The 24,585-nt window shown below is 37.4% G+C and overlaps 1 protein-coding gene across 1 annotated transcript; it reads right to left on the bottom strand.

The window, feature by feature from the left end:
* Nucleotides 1–3,485: 3,485 nt before the first annotated feature.
* Nucleotides 3,486–8,784, bottom strand: LOC136811419 (uncharacterized). The gene is given in 2 exon segments (XM_067068022.1): nucleotides 3,486–8,464; nucleotides 8,466–8,784. Coding segments are annotated over 2 exon segments (4,809 nt in total). The 5' UTR covers nucleotides 8,733–8,784; the 3' UTR covers nucleotides 3,486–3,922.
* Between the last annotated feature and the right edge of the window lie 15,801 nt (nucleotides 8,785–24,585).

Here is a 24,585-nt window from a genome sequence, read left to right as displayed (position 1 = left end):
CAACGATTGCTTATGAAAATTTGTGAACAGTAATTTCAAAACCTTCTGTTGATAAAAAACCAAAGAATTCATTCCCGGTCCAGTGATATTTGGGTGTAAAACCAATACATTGAAAAATTTCTCTCACAGAACCATTTTAAAAATGACTGATCCCACTGATGTTTTTACACCCTTGAATGCGTTGGCGATAAATAATGGTACTCCAAGAAATGATCTTTCGATACTAATAACAACTCTAAAAACGTCTTCATTCTTATCTTTGACTATTCTTTGTGTCGTATAGCCTTCGTTTAAACGAGTGTTTTTAAGGTACCAGCAATGATCGGTTGTTGGTTGTCCAAAATCAAGCAAGGAAAGCCATGCTACTTTAACATCTTTATCTTTTAAAAACATTTTTACTCTATCTTCCTTTTTCGACTCCATAAGTATTTTTACCTGTAAAAAATGATACTGCACTTTAACAAAAATCTATCATCAAATAAAGAATATGACAGGAAAAATGACTAATAAACTTAAGAAATCTTCAAAAACCAACACAAAGTCACCAGTAGTCACCAGTATCCATCAACAAGACCAGAAAACTAAACAAACTGAACCTTCCGCCTTTTCCGTGGAACTTGTTTTAGCTACCATTTTTAATCTCCGCTTTTCGAATTTCGAATAAATTAAAACAATCCCTCGAAATCCCGTCATCTCCCGCCTGAAATCCCTCATAAAAAAACAAAAATAAAAGTTTTAATAAATTACTCATTTGATACTTTTAACCAATCAACCGATGTTTACAGTAGTATAATTACCAATTTTCTTCGGCCTAGAGCTTTCCTATTTTAAAATATAGGGAGATAATAGCTATAACAATGAAATTCCTGGAAATCGGAAAATACAACCACGGTCAAGCAAGCTCGCAACCCAATAAGATCGCCGTGAAAGCATAATGCGAATGCGCAGTTTGTTCCAAAAGGCGTTTAAAAAAACGCGGAGAAGCTCGATTTCCACCTTTCTTCGATTGACGGAAATCACACAGATGGGAGGTCTAGTTTGCTCGTGTAGGATTGATACAGTACTTGATCGACTTGTTTGTTCGACGACTTCTCAGGTGTTGGCAAACTTTCTCCCGCGACAATTGCGGTTGGTCTGTTGATAGACTAGCAAACTAGTCTGTTAATTAATCATGTCAGAGGGCGTGAACATAAAGGCGGCCGGGCGTTTGCTAGAATAAAGTGCAGGAGAGCGAGCAAAAGTTGGTGCGAGGCTTCTGATTAACAGACTAGAACATTCTGCCACGGCTTCATTTTGGGAGTTGTGAGAATGGAAGAGTGCTTTCCTAAATTTTGGAGGGAGAATACTTTTTGCTTTTTCTATTTTAGTACTTACAGACTACTTGTTAAGGAACTTGATTACTCCAGTCTCATTGTGGCGAAGTGAACCTCTCCAACACCCTTTTTTATGAATACAACGGTAACACTAACCAGGCAGTAACTCTGCTCAAAAGTACCCAGCAATATAACCTTTTTGAAAAAACTTTGACACTATTTTTAGAATAATAACATATCATAATAATCAATAATATTCAATAATAATCAATAATTCTGACACTTTTAACATCTCACGATAACCTAAAAAAGGTTTTCAAGTCGTACCAAAAATTTTAGTCAACATAATATGCAGTTGACTAAAATTTTTGGTACGGTTTGAAAACCATTTTTAGGTTATTGTGAGAATAAACAGCGTTTCCCGGTTAGTTTAAAGAAACTCCAAAGATTGTCCCTCTCGTCACTCTCAATGTCATTACTGCCAGGCTGCTGTCTGACAGCCCGACCCTCTTCAACAGACTCACTGCTACAAAAAACAACCTGTCCTGACCAGTCCTGACTGTCAGCATGTAACGTACCAGCCAAGCACAGGAAAATTATACGTACGCATAGAAAATTAAATGGATAGACCTTTTGATGCTAGTAAAAGATTTCATGTTGAATAACTAAAACTCCAACCTCAAAACAATGACACATTGGTGCTTAATTATTATTATCAGTGTATTATTATAATTAAGTATTTCAGTCTGTCATGAAAAATGTAAAATCTGACATGCACAAATTTAATTTGTGAAAAATTGAAATTTGCAGAATTTAGTGCTGTGATAAGATACAGTAGCTCTGATAGAAAATACAGAATTTATATGGTGACAGAAAAGTTTTTGGGTAAACGTATTTATAAATTTAGAAGAATGCTCTATTTTTGTTGTGAGAAGAGAATTACTGTAAATTCTGACCTTTTTTTATAGATTGTGGCTATGTGCTGAATAATTTTCTCGTCACACCAAAAATGCTGAAAAATTAAACTTACACTTTAAGATTTATGGCTGAATTTTTTTATGAGTTTTCTTGCCACACGAATCTTACAATTTAATATAATTATGTAAATTAAAATTACCTATTCAAGAAATTTTTGTTGTCAGACTGAGAATTCTGAATTTCACCGTAAAATAAATTCTGATAAATTTTCATCTACGTACAACTATAATTTTGGGGAAATCCCACTTGTTCGACAGTTATACTTGTTCGATGGTACATTTGTTAGACCAGTTGTTTGACAGTTATTAGTTCGACACCCATTTGCTCGACAGCATGGTTGTTCGACAACCACCATTCAACACTCTTTTCTCGAACAACTACATAGATTGTCGAACAAGTGGATTGTCAATCAACTGGGTTGTCGATCATTTTGGCACCCATTTGTTCCACAACCCGCTTGTTCAACATCCAATTTGACAAGTATTTGTTGAACAAGTGAGCTGTGGAAAAATTGGGTTGTTGAACATGTGACATGCCACACTAATCTGGCAATTTAAAATATGTAAATGATGTTTAAAGTTTACAGTACAGTACATTTGAGTAATTTTTGTTGCCAAACTGAGAATTCTTAATATTCTCCATAAATTCTGCTAAATTTCCCACTACGTAAGCATATAAGTTTTGGAAAAAATACTAGAATTGAGTAAAAGATAAGCATGGGGAAAAAAATTAATCATTTTTAAATGTTGTAAGAATATTTCATAATTTGAAAGAAAATATGTTCTGGATAAATTTGTCAGTGCTACCTTACCATAACTTTATTTCTACTCAAAACTTTGTAATTTTATCATAGGGATAAGATACGGTATGTATTCAACTCAAAACAAAGGGATAACCAGGTAGATATTCACAAAAGTTTGTAGCACTTCCAATACGTACGACATTGTGTCAGTGTCGCGTAGTAGTCTCCAACAACCATATATTTTTGATAAAGAACCTTTGACTTGTGAGTCCTGGAAAATTAAAAAGTCTTATAAATAATTGTTAGCTACTGTACCTGGGTTATCCCTTTGATCACCACATGATGTAAACCTAGGAAAAAGAAAGCTGAAGTGAAAAAAAAATCACAGTCCATAGTGTTTTGCAATCTGAATACTCCATTTCTACGATAATTGAGTAGTGGAGACGTGCGTGTTTGTTTACTAACACGAGATATATTATATGTTTCGCAACTAGGTCTACCATTATACAATAATGCTTTGGTATAATAAATGCTGACTAAGCGTAAAAGTAATAACAACAATAATGGCGGATAAGCCGCGAGCAAACTATAAACGATAATATTGGCGTGATGCCTCATCTCTATGTCTCTCTCTTCTTGAGTTCGAGTCTCAAGGATACTAAACGTGTAGTGAACGATAAACCAAAAACAACCAAACAATAGTAGAATAAGAAACACACGTTATCACATGATATTCAAGAGAATATAATACACCAAGCTGTCACAGCTTTAGTAACAACAAAATCAAATCCCACGATGCGTGACGTGGGCGATCTATAAATGACAGGAACAATAAATCTGAATAGTGTTCTGCAAACGACGAAAACATTAACTTTCTGGCTGTTACAGTTCAGCTCATATCGTAATCGCTAAAGCGGACAGGGAGACGAGTCTGTCGCTTTGGGCGTGATATATCAACGTCAGGTGTTTGCGATTGAACGTTGGGGGTAACATTGACAGAGGTTGGAGGTTCTGTCAAAGCCGCAGGAGGTATCGGCACTGATGGGGGTTCCACTGTTGGGCGAGGTTGCAGTGGGGCACTGATGGCAGTGTTGGTGTCAGGCGGTGATTCAGTTTCGTGGGTGGTTTCTTCCTCGTCATTGTGTGTGGTGGGTTGACCGCACGAAGGAGGGTCTGGGATGGGTATGTATGACAGTTGATTACGGTGGACTCTGTAGGAATGATTCCTGAGTTGGGTACCGATGAACTTCTTTACCCGGTACCAAGGGCCGTCCTGGGATGAGACGATGTAGCGTGGACGAGATTGAGTCTTGTTCCGTTCAGTGTTGATGTAGACAATTGAGCCTTCAGGGATAGGTAGATCGTTACGGGAAGGCTTGCAGCTGATCTGATTGTGGCGCATGTTGTAGATTAAACGGCGGTGGTGTTGTTCTTCTATGAGCTTCTGGTCGTCGAGCGGTAGGGGAGTGGAGGTGAATTGATCACGTTGGGTCCACATTTCTCGAGATGATAAGCCTTGTGAGCGTAACCGTGAATTCAAATTGGCTACTGCTATGGCGAGTTGGGAGTTGGTAACGGTGGAACGGTCTCTGTCAAGCTTGAGGATTTCGTCTTCGAGTTCTTGAATTGACTTCTCCGCGACTGGATTCTTGTTGATGTTTTTCGCACGGCCTAGCTCAATAATGATTCTGTGTTGAGCCAAAACTGTGTCCTGGACAAGTTTTTGAAAGCCAGGAGCAGGGTCAGTACGAATGGTTGCAGAGGGACCGTCTAAAGGAATTAATCCAACACAAAGCTGAATCAGTCCATTACGTAAGTTAATGTGGTCCTCACTGTCTATGATACATGCAAGAGTGTATGATGTGACGGACTCTCGCAGGACAAGTATGAACTGTTTTTCACGTCGAAGAACATCACCGGCAAAGGATAATCCGATGGCTGGGGGAGGGTCGGATGTCGTGGATGGAGCTTCCAGAGAGCTGTGGTCAATCTTCTTGAGTGAGAAGCAGGTATGACAATTCTCACAGGTGGCACGGAGAGCTGAGTCAATATCGAGGGCGAAGAAATACCTTGAGAAGATTTTCTTCAGTTGAAACTGCGTGGGATGGACTAACTTGATGTGAAGGGCGGTGAGCAATCCAGGCAGGACCTTTCGTGGAACAACGATACGTTCTTTGACGGGGGCAAATGCTTCTTTGTGTGGAACAACTAACAAGCCATCTCGAGAGATTGTACAGTTCTGAATATAGCGTTTCGTGTCCTTAATGTTAGTCAGTTTCTTTGAAGGACGAGTACCCTGTTTAAGGTAGGCATGGCAACGTCGAAGGTCTTGGCAATCAGCTTGAAGTGAAATCCATGCAGGTCGATTGACAAATGGCATTTTGGAGGTTCCTGCTGTGATGTCATCAATGTTTATTTTCAATACCGAAGCGGATTGTAGATTGTTAACGAAGGAACAGATCTGGCAAGAAGTATCGAGGCATTCAGCTGCGTTGCGCGACTGGAAGTCTGATGGTACATTTGTGCTACCAGCCAGGTGTTGGAGCTGGGCGTTGAAACGACTGGCAGCAGAGAGAAAGGTGGTTAGGCGATTACTGTGGGAGAAGTTTCCTCTAAGTAGACGTTGATGTGCTTGAACACAGGGTTGGCTGTCGGTTAGTACAGAGACTTGATGCTTGGACTGTATGATGTACGGGCTGAAGTGGAGTAGAGACACAGCAATACTTAAGGCTTCGATTTCGCATGGGATCCATGAGATCTGACGTTCCTTCAACTTGGCACTGAAATATCCAGCAATCTTTAAGGAGCCGTTACGCTGTACGTACAGGGTTGAACCGATACCGGGAAGTTTTTCTGCGCCATCTGTGACAATCCACAGTTGGTCATCTGGTTGAGGGATGGTGATTGAACGGTTGTTGTGTAGATGTAACTGGGAATCACGAAAAACTTGAAGGAGCTCATCGGTCCAGTTAAGAGCGTCGGTGGAGGCTTTGCCAGCAACTAATGACTCTAACGGTGCGAGGTAGGTCGAGCAATTTGGGATGACACGTGATAGAAACTTGTAGGCACCCAAATAGGATCGTAAGCCTTTAACTTTATCGGGGCGAGCACAGGTGGAGAGAGTAGAAATACGATGTGATGAGGCTTTCAAGGTTCCTTCTGACCATATCCAACCGAGAATGGTGGCGGACTTGGGAGCAATAACGGTCTTGCGAGCGGACAACGTTAGTTTGTTAGTGTTAAGTGCTGTCAATACTTTGCGCCAATTCGATAAAAGTTCTCTAGGTGTATTCCCTCCACAGTAAAGATCGTCGGCAACTTTGGCTACGTAGCCGTTCTCAATAAGTTCACCGAGGACGCGGGACAGAAGCTCTTCTAATGCAGTTTCCGATCCAGGCATGCCCATCGCAGATCTGGCGTAGACACGGGCGCCACGAAAAGGTGTTGATATTCCACAATATTTAACAGAGTTCCTTGCAAGCGGAATTTGGTAGAATGCTTGGGTGAGGTCGGTTTGGATGATATACTTCCACTGGCCAATTGATTGGAGGGTTGCATTAACGTCAGGCATGAGGGCGGGTTGCGGTTTGGAGTATTGGGCTACTTCACCAAAGGAAGTAACAAGACGAAATCCACCTGAAGGTTTCTTCACGAGAAACGAAGGGTTAAGATACTCTGGAGTTATACCAAGATCCTCTGGTTTACGAAGGACCTGGAGTCTCTCTAACTCGTCACATTTAGCTTGGAGTTCGTGAAGTTTATCGTTTGAATACTGCGGAACCTTCCCTTTACGTTGAGGAGGTTCAACTGGACCCATATTGACAATTGCTTTGATTGGTCCACTGGCTCCGTTGTATCCTGGAAACGAGGGATCGAATACGGATGAAAATTCTTGATGAAGATCTTTGAAAGCAGACCGGACGTCGGGCGGGAGTTGGTTACTTTCATCCAGTAAGATGGTGTGTAATGGAGGTGTAGGTGTGATTGCTTCAAATGATTGGTCAGGGAGATAAGATGGAACAGTTGGTGATGGATCTGATGCTGTGATGATCTGAGCAAACTGCTGGTTCTTGCGTAGCACTTTGGGTTGGTCCGTGGAATTAGGTATACGGATCTTGCCAGCTTTCGGGCGGGTGATCATAGGGGGCGGGCATGAAAGGTGTCGGTTGCTGCTATCGCCAGAGCGGGGCTCGAGGACTATGTCTTGTTCATCCCATTCCGGGGGTACAGTCATTTCTAAATACTCGTTGGGCCATACTGTGGTGGCTGGGGAACGGAGGATGTACGAGCTCGTTCTTTTAACATTAGCAGGGTGTTTGAAGGTACGTAGGTTGTTGTAAACGTAGGCTGACCCATCACTAAAGTTGACTTGTCTCTTTGAGGGTCTGAGCGTAATGTCGTGCTCACTAAGAAAAGGTATACCTGCAATAACATCTCCATCAAGGTTTTTAACAACTAGTGCTTCCAAAGAAAATGTTTTGTTATGGAATGTCAAGTTAATTCGAGTTTCACCAATTACTGAGAGTTCGGACTGACCATCCGCTTGGACAGCGCTCTGCGAACTTGGAGTTATGGGAGCGTGTATGAGGCGTGCCGTAGATTCACTGATCATGTTAGTTTCGGAGCCTGTGTCCAGTGTCGTAGAAATGTCATATTGTTTATATGTCATGTTAACAACAGGAGAGGATTTGATTTGGACACGTCTTGTTGATGATGGTAAGCTGATGGCTGCAACTTGGGACGGTAGGTCCTCAGCAGATTGGAGGTCAATTTCAGGTTGGTCATTCTCGTCAAGGGCAGCAATAAGGCGGGCTTTGGCCATGAATCTTCGGTCTTGGTCTGGGAGGAACTGACATTTGCTAAGGAAGTGGTTGGATGGCCGGTTCATGGACGAACATAGTGGGCATGATGCTTTGATGGAGGATGGTCGACGTGTTGACGATGAGGGTTGTTTTGAGCGATGGAACGATGAAGCTGAACGTAAGACTTTGGCTTCGTCATTAGACTGGATACTTTCGAGGAGGGAGTCCATTGCTTGCGATATTTCAGGTTTTATGGAAGCTAATGTTCGAGAGCGTAATTCTGTACCATATCTCTGTTTGACGAGAGTAGGTAAGTCCTTGTGTAGCAAATGGAGCCACTGTAAAACAATAAAGTTCTCAAGGGTTGGTGTTAATTCCTCTTCTTCTCCAATGGCTTCGCCATGGTGGGTTAATCCACTGTTCTCGTTCAAAAGACTGTCTTCAACAAAGGCCATTAAACGTTGAAAAAGGTCCTCTGGTCTTTCATCAGGTTTTAACTGGATGTTGATTAAGTCGATAAAGTGTGCACCGGTAGACTGAAAACCATAGTGGGCGCGGATGGATTGCCAGATTGATTCGACTGAGGTGCTGTTTTTGACGATGGTGTTGCGCGAAATTATGGGGCAAAAAATTTGCGATTTGTCCCAATAATAAATCTAGTTGGGCTACCTTCTGGGCAGCAGTTCTACGGTTGGGGACGTCTTCTGCATCATCTTGGAGGCCACCAAGGGGAGCTGCTCTGGTTTTCTTCAACCATGTTGTATTAGGCAGTAGAAAGGTGGCGAAGCTAGCATCCAAAGATAAGGTGTACAGCAGATTTTGTCTCCAACTTTCAAACGAAGTTATAGTTTCATTGCGAGTGAGGCTCCACTGTTTAGGAGCTCTGTTGTTCGCCATGATGATTTAAAATGTTTGTTTGCATAAAAGCAGTGAGTCTTGAAGACGATGGTGTGAGTATGATCTCGCACCTATCACCACGATAATTGAGTAGTGGAGACGTGCGTGTTTGTTTACTAACACGAGATATATTATATGTTTCGCAACTAGGTCTACCATTATACAATAATGCTTTGGTATAATAAATGCTGACTAAGCGTAAAAGTAATAACAACAATAATGGCGGATAAGCCGCGAGCAAACTATAAACGATAATATTGGCGCTAAAATTGAATGAGTTATGAATAGGAAAAGATAACAAGTCAACAAGTTCTGATAACTGATGTTACAAGATTTTCCATCTTCTCTTGCCTCTCAAATCAAAACAAAAAAACAACCAAAAATGAGCCAAAGAAGATAACATGTTTCTTGTTTCAAATAAGAAACAAGAAACAAAACATCTTTTCAATTAAAAATTTCCACTAGAAGTCAGCCATCTTTCTTCTTTCACTCATTCCTCAAAAATCAAAACAACACGATCTGCGACTTTGACGGAAGTTTTCATTTCTCATTTCTCGAATTTCTCATTTCTACAACGCCGAAATCTGTCGTTGTAAGATTGGGGCTTCAGCCTAGAAGCTTTTTCCTTCCTGGGGTTTCGCTCCAGTCGGGCTTTCAGCCCTTGCCGCCGACAAAAATTTTTTCTGCGCTTACCTAACTCCTACGCTCACTTTTCCCGCATGATCTTGTTCCAGCCCGACTGGCATGCCAGTCTAGTCAGTTGAAAGAACGAACTGAAATAATTTCTTTGCGTGAACGCCTTAAAGGTTTATTAAAATATAAGACATAATTTGATAAATTAAGAATACATACAGTAAGTATGACAATATAAACCTTTTTACTCAACAACAATGTGATATGATAAGATGCAAGTTGCGAGCTACTTCTCATGAGTTACGAGTTGCATTTTAACTAATAAAATCGCGAGTTGCGAGTTACAAGTTGCATTTTAACACACAAAATTCACGAGTTGCAAATTGAAAGTGCGAGTTGGTAAAGGTGAAAAAATAAAACATATTTCTCAAATGATTATATTATATTATACATAAAAAGAGCAAACATTTGGTGGAGAAAGAAAAAAAAGATGTCCTTACATAGCCTGGATATCCAAGCTCAAAATTTTAGAAAAAACAAAATTTACCTCAACATACAAAGTTCTAAAATTATAGAGCTTGGTCTCCCTAGAGAATGAAAGTGAAAACCCATGATTCCTAGCCAACCCAGGGCAGCAAAACAGAAATTAATAAAAAGCAGTCTTACAAGATCTAAAACTATTTAAAACATCCAAAGATTACACCAAAGTCCATAAAAAAAGTTTGCATGCATTATCATGACCAGCCAAGTTTTTTGGAAAATGAACTTGCCTCTGTTTTCTTCTTTTTCATGTTTTCATATAACAGAAAGCCCTATCTTTACTAGCAACTGGAGGACTATCCTATTTTTGCTTTAGAATTGCTCAACGCCGTGTAGATTGGCCCTTACGGTTTTAGCGAAGTGAGCGCAAGCAAGCGGACTGCATTCTCTTAAAGAGAATGCAAATCGCTCTAGGGAGACCAGGCTGTAAACCAGAACATAAAATATCAAAAACTAGACTGTGAAATAGTTTACAGCCTGGATATCCAGGCTAGTCCTTACATTGCATGAGTGTAAAGTACTGTAGAGAAAAGTGCTCCCGGGCGGGGTAATAGGTTTAGAGGCTTTGCTACTAAAAGGGTAACAGGGGGTAACAAGGTAACAGGCTGAGAATGGTGGCTCTGAGGGGTTGTTTTACTTACAGTACCTTATTGGTATTATATTTTGCGTGTATAAAATTCAAAATTTTTTCGAAGAGACGTTTTTCACATGTATTAAATTTCGCGTTTCATTAAATTATGCATCTTCAAAAAGTGGGAATAAAGCAAGAAAATGACTGATTTTTTTTGAAACACAACGTATTTGTTTTAAACATACCAAATATAGTGACAAAAATAGTAATTAAGGGTAACAAATAAGTATTTTCGATTTTCGACCTACTTTGAAAGTTTTTCGCGTGTATTTGATTTAGCGATTTTGTATTTTTGAAAAATTTAAACGGTATTAAATTTCGTGTAATTTGGCCTAGACTAGCAAACTAGTCTGTTAATTAATCATGTCAGAGGGCGGGAACATAAAGGCGGCAGACGTTTCCTAGAATAGGAGCTGCGTAGGAGAGCGAGCAAAAGTTGGCGAGAGGCTGCTGATTAACAGACTAGAACATAATGCCACGGCTTCATTTTGGAGGTTGTGAGAACGGAGGAGTGCTTTCCTAAATTTTGGAGGGAGAAAAGCCGACAGACCACTTTGTTTTGAATTTTGGGTGGTAAAAGGATGAGCCACTTTTCAAGTTTTGAAACTTTTAGTTATTCATACATTCTTAGAAGGTAAGTATTTGCAATTCAGCTACAGTTTTCTAGAATCATCAAAAGTGTACAAGGATTATTCAATTTTTCCCTATGCAGGTTGGTGGTATATGTTGTGTTTTTGGGGCTTTTTGCTAGCTCATTCAAGGTAAAAAATACTTTTTCTATTTTGGTTGCACCTAAATACTTTTTGCTTTTTCATTTTAATACTTTCAGACTACTTGTTAAGGAACTTGATTACTCTAGTCTCATTGTGGCTAAGTGAACCTCTCCAACAACCTTTTTTATGAATAAAACAGGAACACTAACCAGGCAGGAACTCTGCTCAAAAGTACCCAGCAATATAACCTTTTTGAAAAAATTTTGACACTATTTTTAGAATAATAACATATCACTACTAATCAATAATTCTGACACTTTTAATATCTCACGATAATAACATAATATGCAGTTGACTAAAATTTTTGGTACGGTTTGAAAACCATTTTTAGGTTATTGTGAGAATAAACAGCGTTTCCCGGTTAGTTTAAAGAAACTCCAAAGATTGTCCCTCTCGTCACTCTCAATGTCATTACTGCCAGGCTGCTGTCTGACAGCCCGACCCTCTTCAACAGACTCACTGCTACAAAAAACAACCTGTCCTGACCAGTCCTGACTGTCAGCATGTAACGTACCAGCCAAGCACAGGAAAATTATACGTACGCATAGAAAATTAAATGGATAGACCTTTTGATGCTAGTAAAAGATTTCATGTTGAATAACTAAAACTCCAACCTCAAAACAATGACACATTGGTGCTTAATTATTATTATCAGTGTATTATTATAATTAAGTATTTCAGTCTGTCATGAAAAATGTAAAATCTGACATGCACAAATTTAATTTGTGAAAAATTGAAATTTGCAGAATTTAGTGCTGTGATAAGATACAGTAGCTCTGATAGAAAATACAGAATTTATATGGTGACAGAAAAGTTTTTGGGTAAACGTATTTATAAATTTAGAAGAATGCTCTATTTTTGTTGTGAGAAGAGAATTACTGTAAATTTTGACCTTTTTTTATAGATTGTGGCTATGTGCTGAATAATTTTCTCGTCACACCAAAAATGCTGAAAAATTAAACTTACACTTTAAGATTTATGGCTGAATTTTTTTATGAGTTTTCTTGCCACACGAATCTTACAATTTAATATAATTATGTAAATTAAAATTACCTATTCAAGAAATTTTTGTTGTCAGACTGAGAATTCTGAATTTTCACCGTAAAATAAATTCTGATAAATTTTCATCTACGTACAACTATAATTTTGGGGAAATCCCACTTGTTCGACAGTATACTTGTTCGATGGTACATTTGTTAGACCAGTTGTTTGACAGTTATTAGTTCGACACCCATTTGCTCGACAGCATGGTTGTTCGACAACCACCATTCAACACTCTTTTCTCGAACAACTACATAGATTGTCGAACAAGTGGATTGTCAATCAACTGGGTTGTCGATCATTTTGGCACCCATTTGTTCCACAACCCGCTTGTTCAACATCCAATTTGACAAGTATTTGTTGAACAAGTGAGCTGTGGAAAAATTGGGTTGTTGAACATGTGACATGCCACACTAATCTGGCAATTTAAAAATATGTAAATGATGTTTAAAGTTATAGTACAGTACATTTGAGTAATTTTTGTTGCCAAACTGAGAATTCTTAATATTCTCCATAAATTCTGCTAAATTTCCCACTACGTAAGCATATAAGTTTTGGAAAAAATACTAGAATTGAGTAAAAGATAAGCATGGGGAAAAAAATTAATCATTTTTAAATGTTGTAAGAATATTTCATAATTTGAAAGAAAATATGTTCTGGATAAATTTGTCAGTGCTGCCTTACCATAACTTTATTTCTACTCAAAACTTTGTAATTTTATCATAGGGATAAGATACGGTATGTATTCAACTCAAAACAAAGGGATAACCAGGTAGATATTCACAAAAGTTTGTAGCACTTCCAATACGTACGACATTGTGTCAGTGTCGCGTAGTAGTCTCCAACAACCATATATTTTTGATAAAGAACCTTTGACTTGTGAGTCCTGGAAAATTAAAAAGTCTTATAAATAATTGTTAGCTACTGTACCTGGGTTATCCCTTTGATCACCACATGATGTAAACCTAGGAAAAAGAAAGCTGAAGTGAAAAAAAAATCACAGTCCATAGTGTTTTGCAATCTGAATACTCCATTTCTAAAATTGAATGAGTTATGAATAGGAAAAGATAACAAGTCAACAAGTTCTGATAACTGATGTTACAAGATTTTCCATCTTCTCTTGCCTCTCAAATCAAAACAAAAAAACAACCAAAAATGAGCCAAAGAAGATAACATGTTTCTTGTTTCAAATAAGAAACAAGAAACAAAACATCTTTTCAATTAAAAATTTCCACTAGAAGTCAGCCATTTTTCAATCACTCACTCCTCAAAAATCAAAACAACACGATCTGCGACTTTGACGGAAGTTTTCATTTCTCATTTCACGAATTTCTCAAAGTTCATTCATTTCTACAACGCCGAGATCTGGCGTTGTAAGATTGGGGCTTCAGCTTAGCCGTTTTTTCCTTCCTGGGGTTTCGCTCCAGTCGGGCTTTCAGCCCTTGCCGCCGACAAATTTTTTTCCTACGCTTACCTAACTAGACTAGGGACCTTAGGATCCAAAAGTTAAATGGTCCAATAAAGCTCAGAGTATAGCCTGAAAGTCAATATGAAATTCCTCACAACAATACACCGTTTAGGAGTCTCGCTATCTCCACCGTAAAAACGGTAAGTAAAAATGCGCACTTTAGTACTGTGGAAGGTTAGAGGAATGTAAACATTGTCATTTTTTTCTTTTCCTTAAAAAGAATGATTTAGATATTTGAACATGATATCAATAATAATTTTATGGATCTCTGCTGAAAATTTCACAAAAATTCATCAATAGGAAAAGAAGTTATGATTAAAAGGAGTTCTTTATCTGCTAGGTTTCCTTACGAGAACCGGAATTTACCTTTATAAAAAGCCGTCGCTAAAATCAAAACAATGGAAAATTGTTTGAAGGCGTGCGCAGTCGACACTACTAAATGGTGTATTTAACTTTAATTTATAAATTTATAGAAACTTCCGAGGAAACGCGCTTTGGTAATGCAGAAAACGCCCTGAAATATGTTGTCCGATCATACTTTCAACAAAACAAAGCAGTCCTTCCTTGTAACTTTGGCAGCCCTTGCTTACTCGCTCAACATTACATGCTTGAACACGCCCATGGATCATCCAGTGACACCTCTTATCATAGGATCCCCGGAATCAGGAAAGACGACGGCAGTCTTATTGGCGCTAGCTATTGCTGGAATGAAAACTAGCATAATACGTAAGTACCTTTGTATGTTCATTCACAATTAATGTTAATTACTAGTGGGCCACAAATTTTGAACGGTGAAAAGAATGCGGAAATTCTGGATCCCTTTTGATAGATTCAACACTGTGATGTGATTTTGGCTTGAAGATAAGCTGGTGTAAATGAGGCCATTTAATAAGTTTAATTCTATCTAAATTGATCGTGTAGATCAGACCTAGGCGCTCGAGTTCTTGGTTTAATATATAAAAAGTGGTGGGGGTTTCACAACCTGGAATTGTTTCTGGGCTTTATTAGTTATTACGTTTTTTACCCTTTTACCGATAAATTTGATATTTGATCTATCCCAGTCATGATACAGATGCTTTTGCAGTTCACTTTGTGGAAAATCGAATACATTCTTTTAGTTGACTGCTATCGGATATCGAGTTTTGTTCAATAATGATCTAATTGCTAAAAAGATTTCCGCAGAAAATTGCGATGTAATCTCCAGACCTACAAAATCAAACTCCTCCCGAAAATACACTTTTATAGCTAAGCAATCAGATAAGGCAAAAATGTGTTCTTTGAAGAGGGTACTATGATGGTTTATGATCAGGTGAGTGTCTCCAATCCTGAACAATATTTTGAAAAGAGTAAACTGTCGAGGTGGTTTAGCTATTGAAGTAAGTAACTCCGCATTCAAATGTACAACTGGGATTCAAAGAGTTAAAAACGTTATTTATTTATAGAGCACAGAGAAGAGGAGTACATGCAGTCTGAAAGCGCGTACCGTTCCAATTTGTACAACAAATGGCTTTTTCTTGCAAGATTTCGAAGGAGAGAGACTCCAAAGGTAAATGTTAGTTTAAGAATACTCGGCACCATTGCTATGTAAGGTGTTTTTTATAACAATTGTGACACTTTTCTCACGTGATTTGAACTCAATAAACGTGAAAGCTGAAAAATAATAACAAGGGAATCCCATGCTTGTTCTCCAATTTATTTAAAACTTCCAAGTAAAATCCATTACCCTTAGCTACCGGACCGTTAAGGCACAATAGTCTTACATTAATGATTTATTATTTTAGACTGGAGGGGATATTGATTATTCCATTCCATGTGAACCGACAATTCAAAGACTTGCACGATTCATGGAAGCTCTGTGATAACTTGGTGTCATTTCACAAGTTGGCAGAAGATTTACTGCCGATCCTATAGCGCATGCATTTTGGAGTGATTTAACACATAGAGATCGATCAGCTGAAGTACTCAGGGAGTTTCCCAAAATAAAGCGATCTCGGGACATCCATAATTATGGCATGTTGTTAGCATGCATGAAAAGAACCGAAGGCTATCTTCAAGATGTATTAGACGATATCCCTTCCAATGCTTCGTTGGGAAAAGGTTTATGGATATCGAACGAAACTGTGACAGTCATGTTTGTGCTGAACTTTTATTTGTTATGCATTCCACTTACAATTTACAAGAAATAAAAATATTGTATGGATAACTGTTTGAAGACACTAAGATTTGCGAAGATCTTTCGTTAAGAACGAAATCTTTGAAGCAAATCAAAAGCAAACTTAAAACACTGGGATATTTAAAAGACTATACACTTCAAGAGAATTTTGATTTTAGAGCTTTAAGACTGTACACAGTGAAAAGTTGGTTTTGATTAAGTCTGTTCACACTTGTTCCTTTATTCAAACCTCCCCTGCTATTTTATTTGGAACCTAAGATTATGTAAACAAACTTTTATCTTATGGACTTTTTTAAATAAAATCTTTAGCACAACGTCCATTTAACATCCATCTAACGTCTTTTTTATGGTAGTTTCTCATTGGGGTTGCGCAGTTATGTGTTATTTTGAGAGCTTTTTCGCAGTTCGGGTAGAAATTGAAATTTTTGAAAAAACATTAAAAAAATTTTTAGCAAAACTTTTTTTCTAGTCGAATAAGAGTCATCTATTTTGGAATAGGGCGAGGAGATATATATTAACATATCAAAAGTTGACTTATTTTCGTAGTTGGAACCGAAATTTATCCCATTATAATATGGTTCACGACGTCATTAGGTGTTCATTCGCTTTTGCCATTGTAATTTTATTTTTACCCTAATTATTTTTAAACACATGTTCAATAAAAATACAAATACATGATACATAAAGATAGAAATGTGCCGACTGCAAGAAGTATTCCATTGGCTATTACTTCAATTAAAATTGGCGAATTTCCTCAGTTGCCTCTTATTATATCTTACACGTTTTTGCATGAAAGCTTATTTCGTCCTTCTCTTTTACTTCTTTTCTGTATTTCAACGAAAAAGTAGCGATTAAAAATTCCCCTCAAAGCTAAGAATAGCAACCAGATAAGACATGGTTAATACAATGAAAGTAAAACTTTTAAGAAACTTTGGTGCTAAACTACATCTTTAATATTATTCACTGGATGGAAGTTCCGTGATAACATCAAGCAAAATCTTTGAAGTTGTTTTTTTCATCTAAAATGAAAGTGGGCCCTAGGATTTTTCCGTTTAAAGGATGAAATCATTCCCTAGCACCATCCTGCCCACTGGAGCGTTTTGAGTACCTCAAAAGAAGAAATTTTGGGGAGAATTTTAATCTGGTGGATGGTCCCAAAAATCTTTCAGAGGAAATTTAAGTTGGCGGATTGAGGCGAGACCAATTTAACTTGTTGTTCTACGGGCCCGACCGACCCTATTTTTGCTAAAATCAAAAAAATTATAATATTGAATTTCCACTACAATATATTTTACGCACTAGCTATTTGTAAGAATTAAATTTAATAAAACTGAAAATTAATTCAAGAAATTGAAAAATTTAGAAAATCAAGCATTCCATACACTAAGATTTTATTATGATCTTCATCGAAGATAAAAAAAGTGAATTTTTGAGCCAGTTATTTTTAGGAAAACATTTTCTTGGTACTTCACCAAACCCTGATAAATGAAATATTATATTTTGCCGACGATCTGCCCGTAGAACAATAAATTAAATTGGTCTCGCCTGACAGAAAAATTAATTTTGGCGGGTTGGTGTAATTCAAGATGCACGATCTAACGATTTACGATTCGCGATCCGTGCATAAAATATGTTAATTCACGTATAATTATACTAACCATGATAAAATATCTAGGCAATTTACGAACTTTCAATTTTAAAAAGCTTTCAGTGCGTTTTCATAGATTAAAAGAAATTGAAAGACATGTGTATTAACCTTCTGTACTCTCTTTCTCTCTCTTTCATAACTTCAATCAATATAGGGGAATTGTTTACCGAAAGAAAATTCTTTCTCATAATATAGCACCCGTTGTTTGCTTTGTACATTACGGTCCATAAAACATATTGTTCTCCAATATATTCTTTTATTTGCTTTAAGCAAATAAAAGAATATATTTACATACATCAAATGAAAGCGTTGCCGATATTTTCAACTCTTATTTCAATAGGGTTACTGAGACACTCGAAATCCCAACTTGGGATAGTCAAAACTAAAATCAGAGTTCCGGTAAAAATTTTATAAAACCATTTGAAAAACATCCAAGTATCAAAGAAATAATTTCTCAAAGGAACACTGACGAGGTTTTTGATTTTTCCAGAGTTGAAGAGACTGACGTTCTCAAAGTTAATTCAAGCCTAAATAAATCTAAATCTGTAAGTGGGACTATACCAACTCGTGTGCTTAAAATTGCAGCAAACGTCTGTGCTCCATTCTTAACTTCATGTTTTAATAAGTGCCTGGAATCTGGGACATTTCCAGACAGGCTTAAGCTTGCTGATATCACTCCTGTTCTCAAAAAAGGCTCACTTACTGATAAGGTCAATTATAGACCAATAAGCTTACTCCCAGTTGTTTCTAAAATCTTTGAGCGTTTAATAGTAAATCAATTAAACGCCCATCTCGAACCACATTTTTCAAAATTCTTGTGTGGTTTTCGAAAAGGTCATAGCACTCAACATGCCATTTTGAACATGTTGAGGAATTGGCAGAGTGCTATAGCAAATGACCAAAAAGTGGGAGCAATCTTAATTGACTTATCTAAAGCCTTTGACTGTTTACCTCACAACTTACTTTTGGCAAAACTCTCGGCATACGGGCTCAGTGAGAGTGCCTTCCAATTAATGCACAGCTATTTAAGCAATAGGAAGCACAGAGTTCGTATAGGTTCTCATTTAAGTTCATGGCTCGATATTTTATTAGGAGTACCCCAAGGGTCTATCCTTGGGCCATTACTTTTTAATATATTCATAAACGATCTATTTTATATCATAGATGAAATTTTAAATTTTGCAGATGATAATACTTTATCTTCTTCTGGATCAAACTTGGATGAAGTTAACGCAAACCTTTTACACCAACTAAGCATTGTTCTTGATTGATTTAAGCATAACTCAATGGTTGCAAATCCCTCCAAGTTTCAACTTATTTACCCCGGTACTTTTAACGCCGATGTTTCTCTTCCTGTTGGTAAAAACAACATTAAGAACGTCGATGTCGTGAAACTTCTGGGTATAAAAATCGATGCAAAATTATCTTTTATTCCTCACGTCACCGAATTATGTAAAAAATCTAACCAAAAACGGGGCATTGAGAAGGGCGAGACATTTTTTATCAGAAGATCAAGCAAAACTTCTTATAAACTCCTATATTCTCTCACCATTTAACTATTGCCCATTAGTCTGGATGTTTTGCGGTAAAGGGGGTAGCAGCCTTATTGAGAAATGCCATCACAGAGCACTATGTGCTTTGAAAAACAAAACCATCTCGGAATATGACGACTTATTAACTGACTGTAATGCGGTGAGTATTCATACACGAAACCTAAAACTTCTCCTCATGGAAGTATTTAAATCTACACATGGCCTTGGACCACGTATCATGCATGGCATATTCACGGCATTGCAGTCACGTTATAAGCTTCGTTCTGGTCATACTCTTTCTCTTCCTCTATATAAAAAATACAATAGTGCATTTGGTGTTAACACATTTGACTTTAGAGCAGTTTCAACCTGGAACAAACTACCATCCTCTATTAAGTCGCTTGAAAATTTAGATTCCTTTAAAAATGCTCTAAAAAATGTCTTACCTATCTGCACTTGTAAAAGTTGTACATAGTTTTTTTTTCTCAGTTCTTTTTTTTCAATATATATATTTTTAATGTTTTTATGACAGTTGGATTTGATTAGAAACTTACTTGTAATTTTCTAGATACCACCCAACTTAAAATAAAGAATAAATAAAATAAAAAAAATAAAAAAAGAGGAGTTGCCATGTATGTTGATGGGAAAGGATTTGCTTGGAAGCAAAATCCCCTTGACCAGGCCCGTGCTCCGAAGGCCAGACTTTGGAGATTGCCAAATGAGGGACTAGAATTTGGTTGCACAGCTAAAGCTGGAAAAGCTGGGGTTACCAATTTAAAATTCATAGTTGGTATCTCCTATAACAAAGGCGTTGTTTTATGCGAAAGGTACTATGGTACTATCACGGGTGAGAAGTATGCAAACATCATCAAAAAATATTTCCCAGCCGCACTAAAGAAGTCGATTGACCCCAAAGGAAAACGCATTGTTCAAGACAACTGTCCAAGACAGCAATCTAAAATTGCTAGAGCTGCACTATACAGAATAAATGCTAAACAAATGAGGATCCCTTCTAGAAGTCCAGACATCAATTGTATTGAGAACGTTTTTGCCCAAGTCGCAACCCTATTGAACAAGCAAGCAATCGAACGAAAGATTACATCGGAAAGTAAAGAGGAATTTGAGGCACGCATAAAAGAGACTTTGTTCAATTTTCCCGTGAAGAAAATCAATGACATAATTGAAAGCGTGCTGCGTCGAATTAAAGCCATTATCAAGGCTGATGGGAAACGGATAAACTATTGATTAGTATTTTGAAATAGATTTTCTATTTTAGTGAGTTTGTAGTCCCTTTATCTTTATTTTAATTATTTTTAATTGTTATGCTATGTCTTTCATTGTTTCAAATATAATTTTTTTATTTGAAAATAGATTTTTTTATTGTGTTAGAAGAAGACTCTATATGATTTTTTGAATAGAATTTTTTTCATTTTTATTTTAGTTTGGTAGGCCTTTTATTCATTTTGATAGAATGTTTTGTTTGATTTTTTATTCTAGTGTGTCAGGCCCTTTAATATTTGCTAATATTGAGTTATTACTGGTCCTTAGTATTTTCTAAAGTATTTTTGTTTTAGTCTTAGTTCTCTGGCATATTCTCCATGGGCGCGACATGCACAAGTCGCGCACAATTTCAGGCAAAATGGATACACATGTCACATGTCACGGCTTCTATATTAAAAAAGAAGTGACATGTGATCGCGACATGTGGCTGTGACATGGGAGTTTAGGCGTAACATGTAAATAAACATAAGAAATCTAAAAATATAGTGAAAAATGGAAAACTACCCTAAGATAAATATGGAAAAACAGTACCCACATGGCGTAATTTTTTTCTGAACTTCTGGCAGAAATTCATGTCTAAAGTGGAAATATTTCCAACGACAGTCCATCATCCTATCCTCCTCTCTATCTCTAGATTGATGAGATCCCTTGTATCTTATCTCACTTTTTCCTGGGCAAAGAAAGCAACTTGAGTGTTGATCAAAATATCTTCTTTGTGCTGATTTCTCGGGGCAGGTAATCTGACAGGTTCGTCTTCTTCCAAAAGTCGCAAGAAATCACTCCAGCCGATAAGATCAGACGACCAACGAAAGTCTTGTAAAATTATCACTGAGGCATTTTGGGCCCCAACCCAGCCATACTTATGCATGGCTGGGTTTCGGAAAATGTTTTCGCAATAAATTTTGCAAAGCGGTTTCAGGATAAAAGATTTAGCACAGTTTCGTTCCCCAATGATCATAATATTTCTGTACTATGCTCCACCAAGTTTCAGATTCTGATAAAAAGCGTTAGTGAAAACTTTTCGATCAATCCCATTGAGATCCAAAACTTCCCTAGCAGTAATCAACCACTCACCACCACAAATGCAAGGAGATTCCTTGAAATTTTGAAGAATGTCTAACCTGTCCTTTTTCTGTATGTTTCAATAGTTGTCCAGGTGCTTCTGCCATTCCCCACACTGTCTTGATGACTCCCATGACAAAAACTTCTTGATGGTTAAACATATATTTGGAGAGATCGGTTAGGCCCTCTCTACGCCTTTCTTCTGACCAATAGTTTGGTATAAGTCCTAATGTTCTTTTTCCTCACCAGTGCTCTGACATCCTCGTTTTCTAATCGCGTCGAAGTTTTAAGCTTTTTTCTTGCATCAGACTTCCTCCGTTCATCAGATTTTCACTTGTTTGCTGCGATGGCTCTTTTGGTGCGGGGTGATCTAGCATCTGATAGATCGGGGTGACCTTCACTCATAACGAAATCAGTATCTTCTTTGACGACATATCGATAAGCACTGATGTACGAATCATGCTTTTCACTTTTGGCAAAGTACACTTTAATGTGATAAGTAGCATCGATACTATCTCTAATGGATTTCCACCGCCTCACACCATTAAGTTTTACAGCAGTGATATTGAAAGCCTGCATCACCCTCGTGACTTTCTTTGCTACAGACCCAGTGTTGGAGTTTCACATGGCCGGGGGCTTTATTGAAAGCCTCTGCTATCATTTAACCAAATGCCTCTCTGGATGGGAATTTGTCTTCATTCATTCGTGAATAAGTCACAAGGTACTGTCTCTTACCATTTGACATTGCCTTGAATTGAGTTTTTTCATTTTTTTCTTGAGAATTCATGATTTCTGCGTCTGAAGAGTTAGCCGCCATTTTGTCATTTTAATTTTTTAGAACTTTCTAGAACCTTTTTGGCGGGGGAAAAAATAGAATGTGTAGCAAACGACCCTGTGGTCGTTTTTTCAAAGTGGTAGGATTTTGAATTTTTTCTAGAATGATCTAGAACCTTTTTGGCGGGGAAAAATTAGACTCGAATGTGGAGCAACCGGCATTGTGGCCGTTTTTTAAAAATGGTAGACTCAGCTGCGATCTCACTGCCTTCTATGTTAGAAAAGTAGCATCTCTATCAAGTTTTTTATTGTTTAAAGCTTGGGAAGAGGAAGTTTTGTGGCATGGAAAGCTTTTTTTGGTTCAATATTATGTTGAAAATCAATACTTTTTTTGGGGAATATTCAAAGCTGTGTTTGAGATACTTTTTGAGCTTTTGATGGCCACCGAAAGAATGCTAAGCCATATAAAGCTCCCTTTAATGTCCTAGAAGGTTCTAGAAGTCCTAGAAGTGATTTTTTAAAATTTTTAAAATTTCATACAATCCCGGCATTTAATTGTTGGCACACTTTTGAAGTGAAAAATTGATAAAAATGACACCCCCTGCCCCCTGGTTCAATGTTGAGTTGCAGGAGAAATCCCGTGTCCTAAGGTCTTGCGATAGGGTCTTCCGACGTTGAACTAGGGGGTCCGGGGGAAAAATATCCAAAAATTTGATTTTGTGCCAACATTAAATGCCAGAATTGCTGGCTAAAATGTCTCTATAACGAAACATCGTGAAATCTTCGTTGTTGAACAGTAGATATAACCTCTAATTCTAAGACCTTTAATTTTCGCGCACCTCCTAAAATTTCCGTGTCATGCGCGCTTTAATTTTCGCGTGCCTTTGATTTTACCATTTTATCAAAGTAGTGTCATTCTTTCAAATTTTAAAATAAAAAAAGACGAAAGTTAAATTCAATAAAAACACTTAAAGTGTTTGAAATGGTTTGACTAAACAAAACGATAGGAGAAAGCAAAAAAAGAGATAGAAAGGATAGAAATTAACGTTTTTTCATTTGACTTTCTTGTCAAAAAAAGTTTGGTTTTGTATCTACAAAATGAAGTTTATAATATGGGAATGATAAAATAGTTTCAACAAAAAAATAAGCTGGCCGACGATGGCAATATTAGCAGAAAAGATGACTCGTCATTAGGGTATGAAATAATGAAATAAGAAGGTAGACTTAGTATATTACAGTATTAATTGGTAATATGCTTCTGGATTGGTGAGATTGACGGGTACAAACGGGTATTGAATAGAAGAATAAATGTCCTGGGTGGAAGAAATCAGGGCGGAGGGGAAGGTGTCTATTTTAGAGACTAGAGCGTATATAAAATTTTACAAGCTAATTTGAAAAGTTTTTCTTTTGCTGCATCCTTGTTGAATTCACTAAAAACATAGGACTGGGACGGGGACTGATAGTGAAATCTAGATGCGCGGCAGACATAAAAAAACATATAGGCGGACATAAAAAAAACTGTTTTTCCAGTCGCAGCATGTCTTGAAAATACATGCGGGCGAGCGGCCGGCAAAAAGTCGGATTTTTCTAATCGGTTACCCCTCCCTCATATAAAAGTTATAATTTGAAGGAAAAAGTTCAGAACTTTTTGATTTCTCCGAGCCGGGTTTATAGAGAAAAAAGTGATGCAGGCGGTAAAATTTTAGACGTCCCTATAAAAGAAAGTGGAAAAAATGAGTAACCCGCTAAAAATTAAAATCCCCACCAGACAGTGGCGGCAAAATAATATGACTGGCAAAGTAAAGATTCGAAAAATCTTACATACCACTTTAGATTTAAGATGGGCTACCGTGTTGCATCACTTTCTTTGCGTCTGAGAAATGATAGACGAGAGAGATCTTTAATAATTTCATCCAAAATTTTATCGATTTGGTGCCACATTTTTGATAATCTTCTAACCAATTCGAAGTCTTCATTTTCGTTTGTTTCAATATTTTCTTCGACAAGTGATCCTTTGTTGTCTTTTTAGATTTTCAGCTTCTTCTACAGCTTCGGTGTCTTTTAGGAGGTTCTGATTTCCGTCTCATATGCTTGCTGTATGCTTACTAGTCTAAGTTTCTCAAGTTGATGTCGAAAAGTTTCTAAACATTTCTTTTTTTTGAAGTTTCTACAAATAAAGAAGGATTGCATTTAACTACCTTTTCAATGGATACGAGCTCTCTGACATCTTCAACTATTTCACTCTCGGCATTACATTTTCCGCGCTTTTTTAATGGTACTTCTACGGTAGTATTCGG

Source organism: Clytia hemisphaerica, unplaced genomic scaffold (assembly GCF_902728285.1).
Source record: "Clytia hemisphaerica strain Z4C2 unplaced genomic scaffold, Clytia hemisphaerica genome assembly, whole genome shotgun sequence".
NCBI lineage: Eukaryota > Metazoa > Cnidaria > Hydrozoa > Leptothecata > Clytiidae > Clytia > Clytia hemisphaerica.
This window is presented reverse-complemented; position numbering and strand designations above follow the sequence as displayed.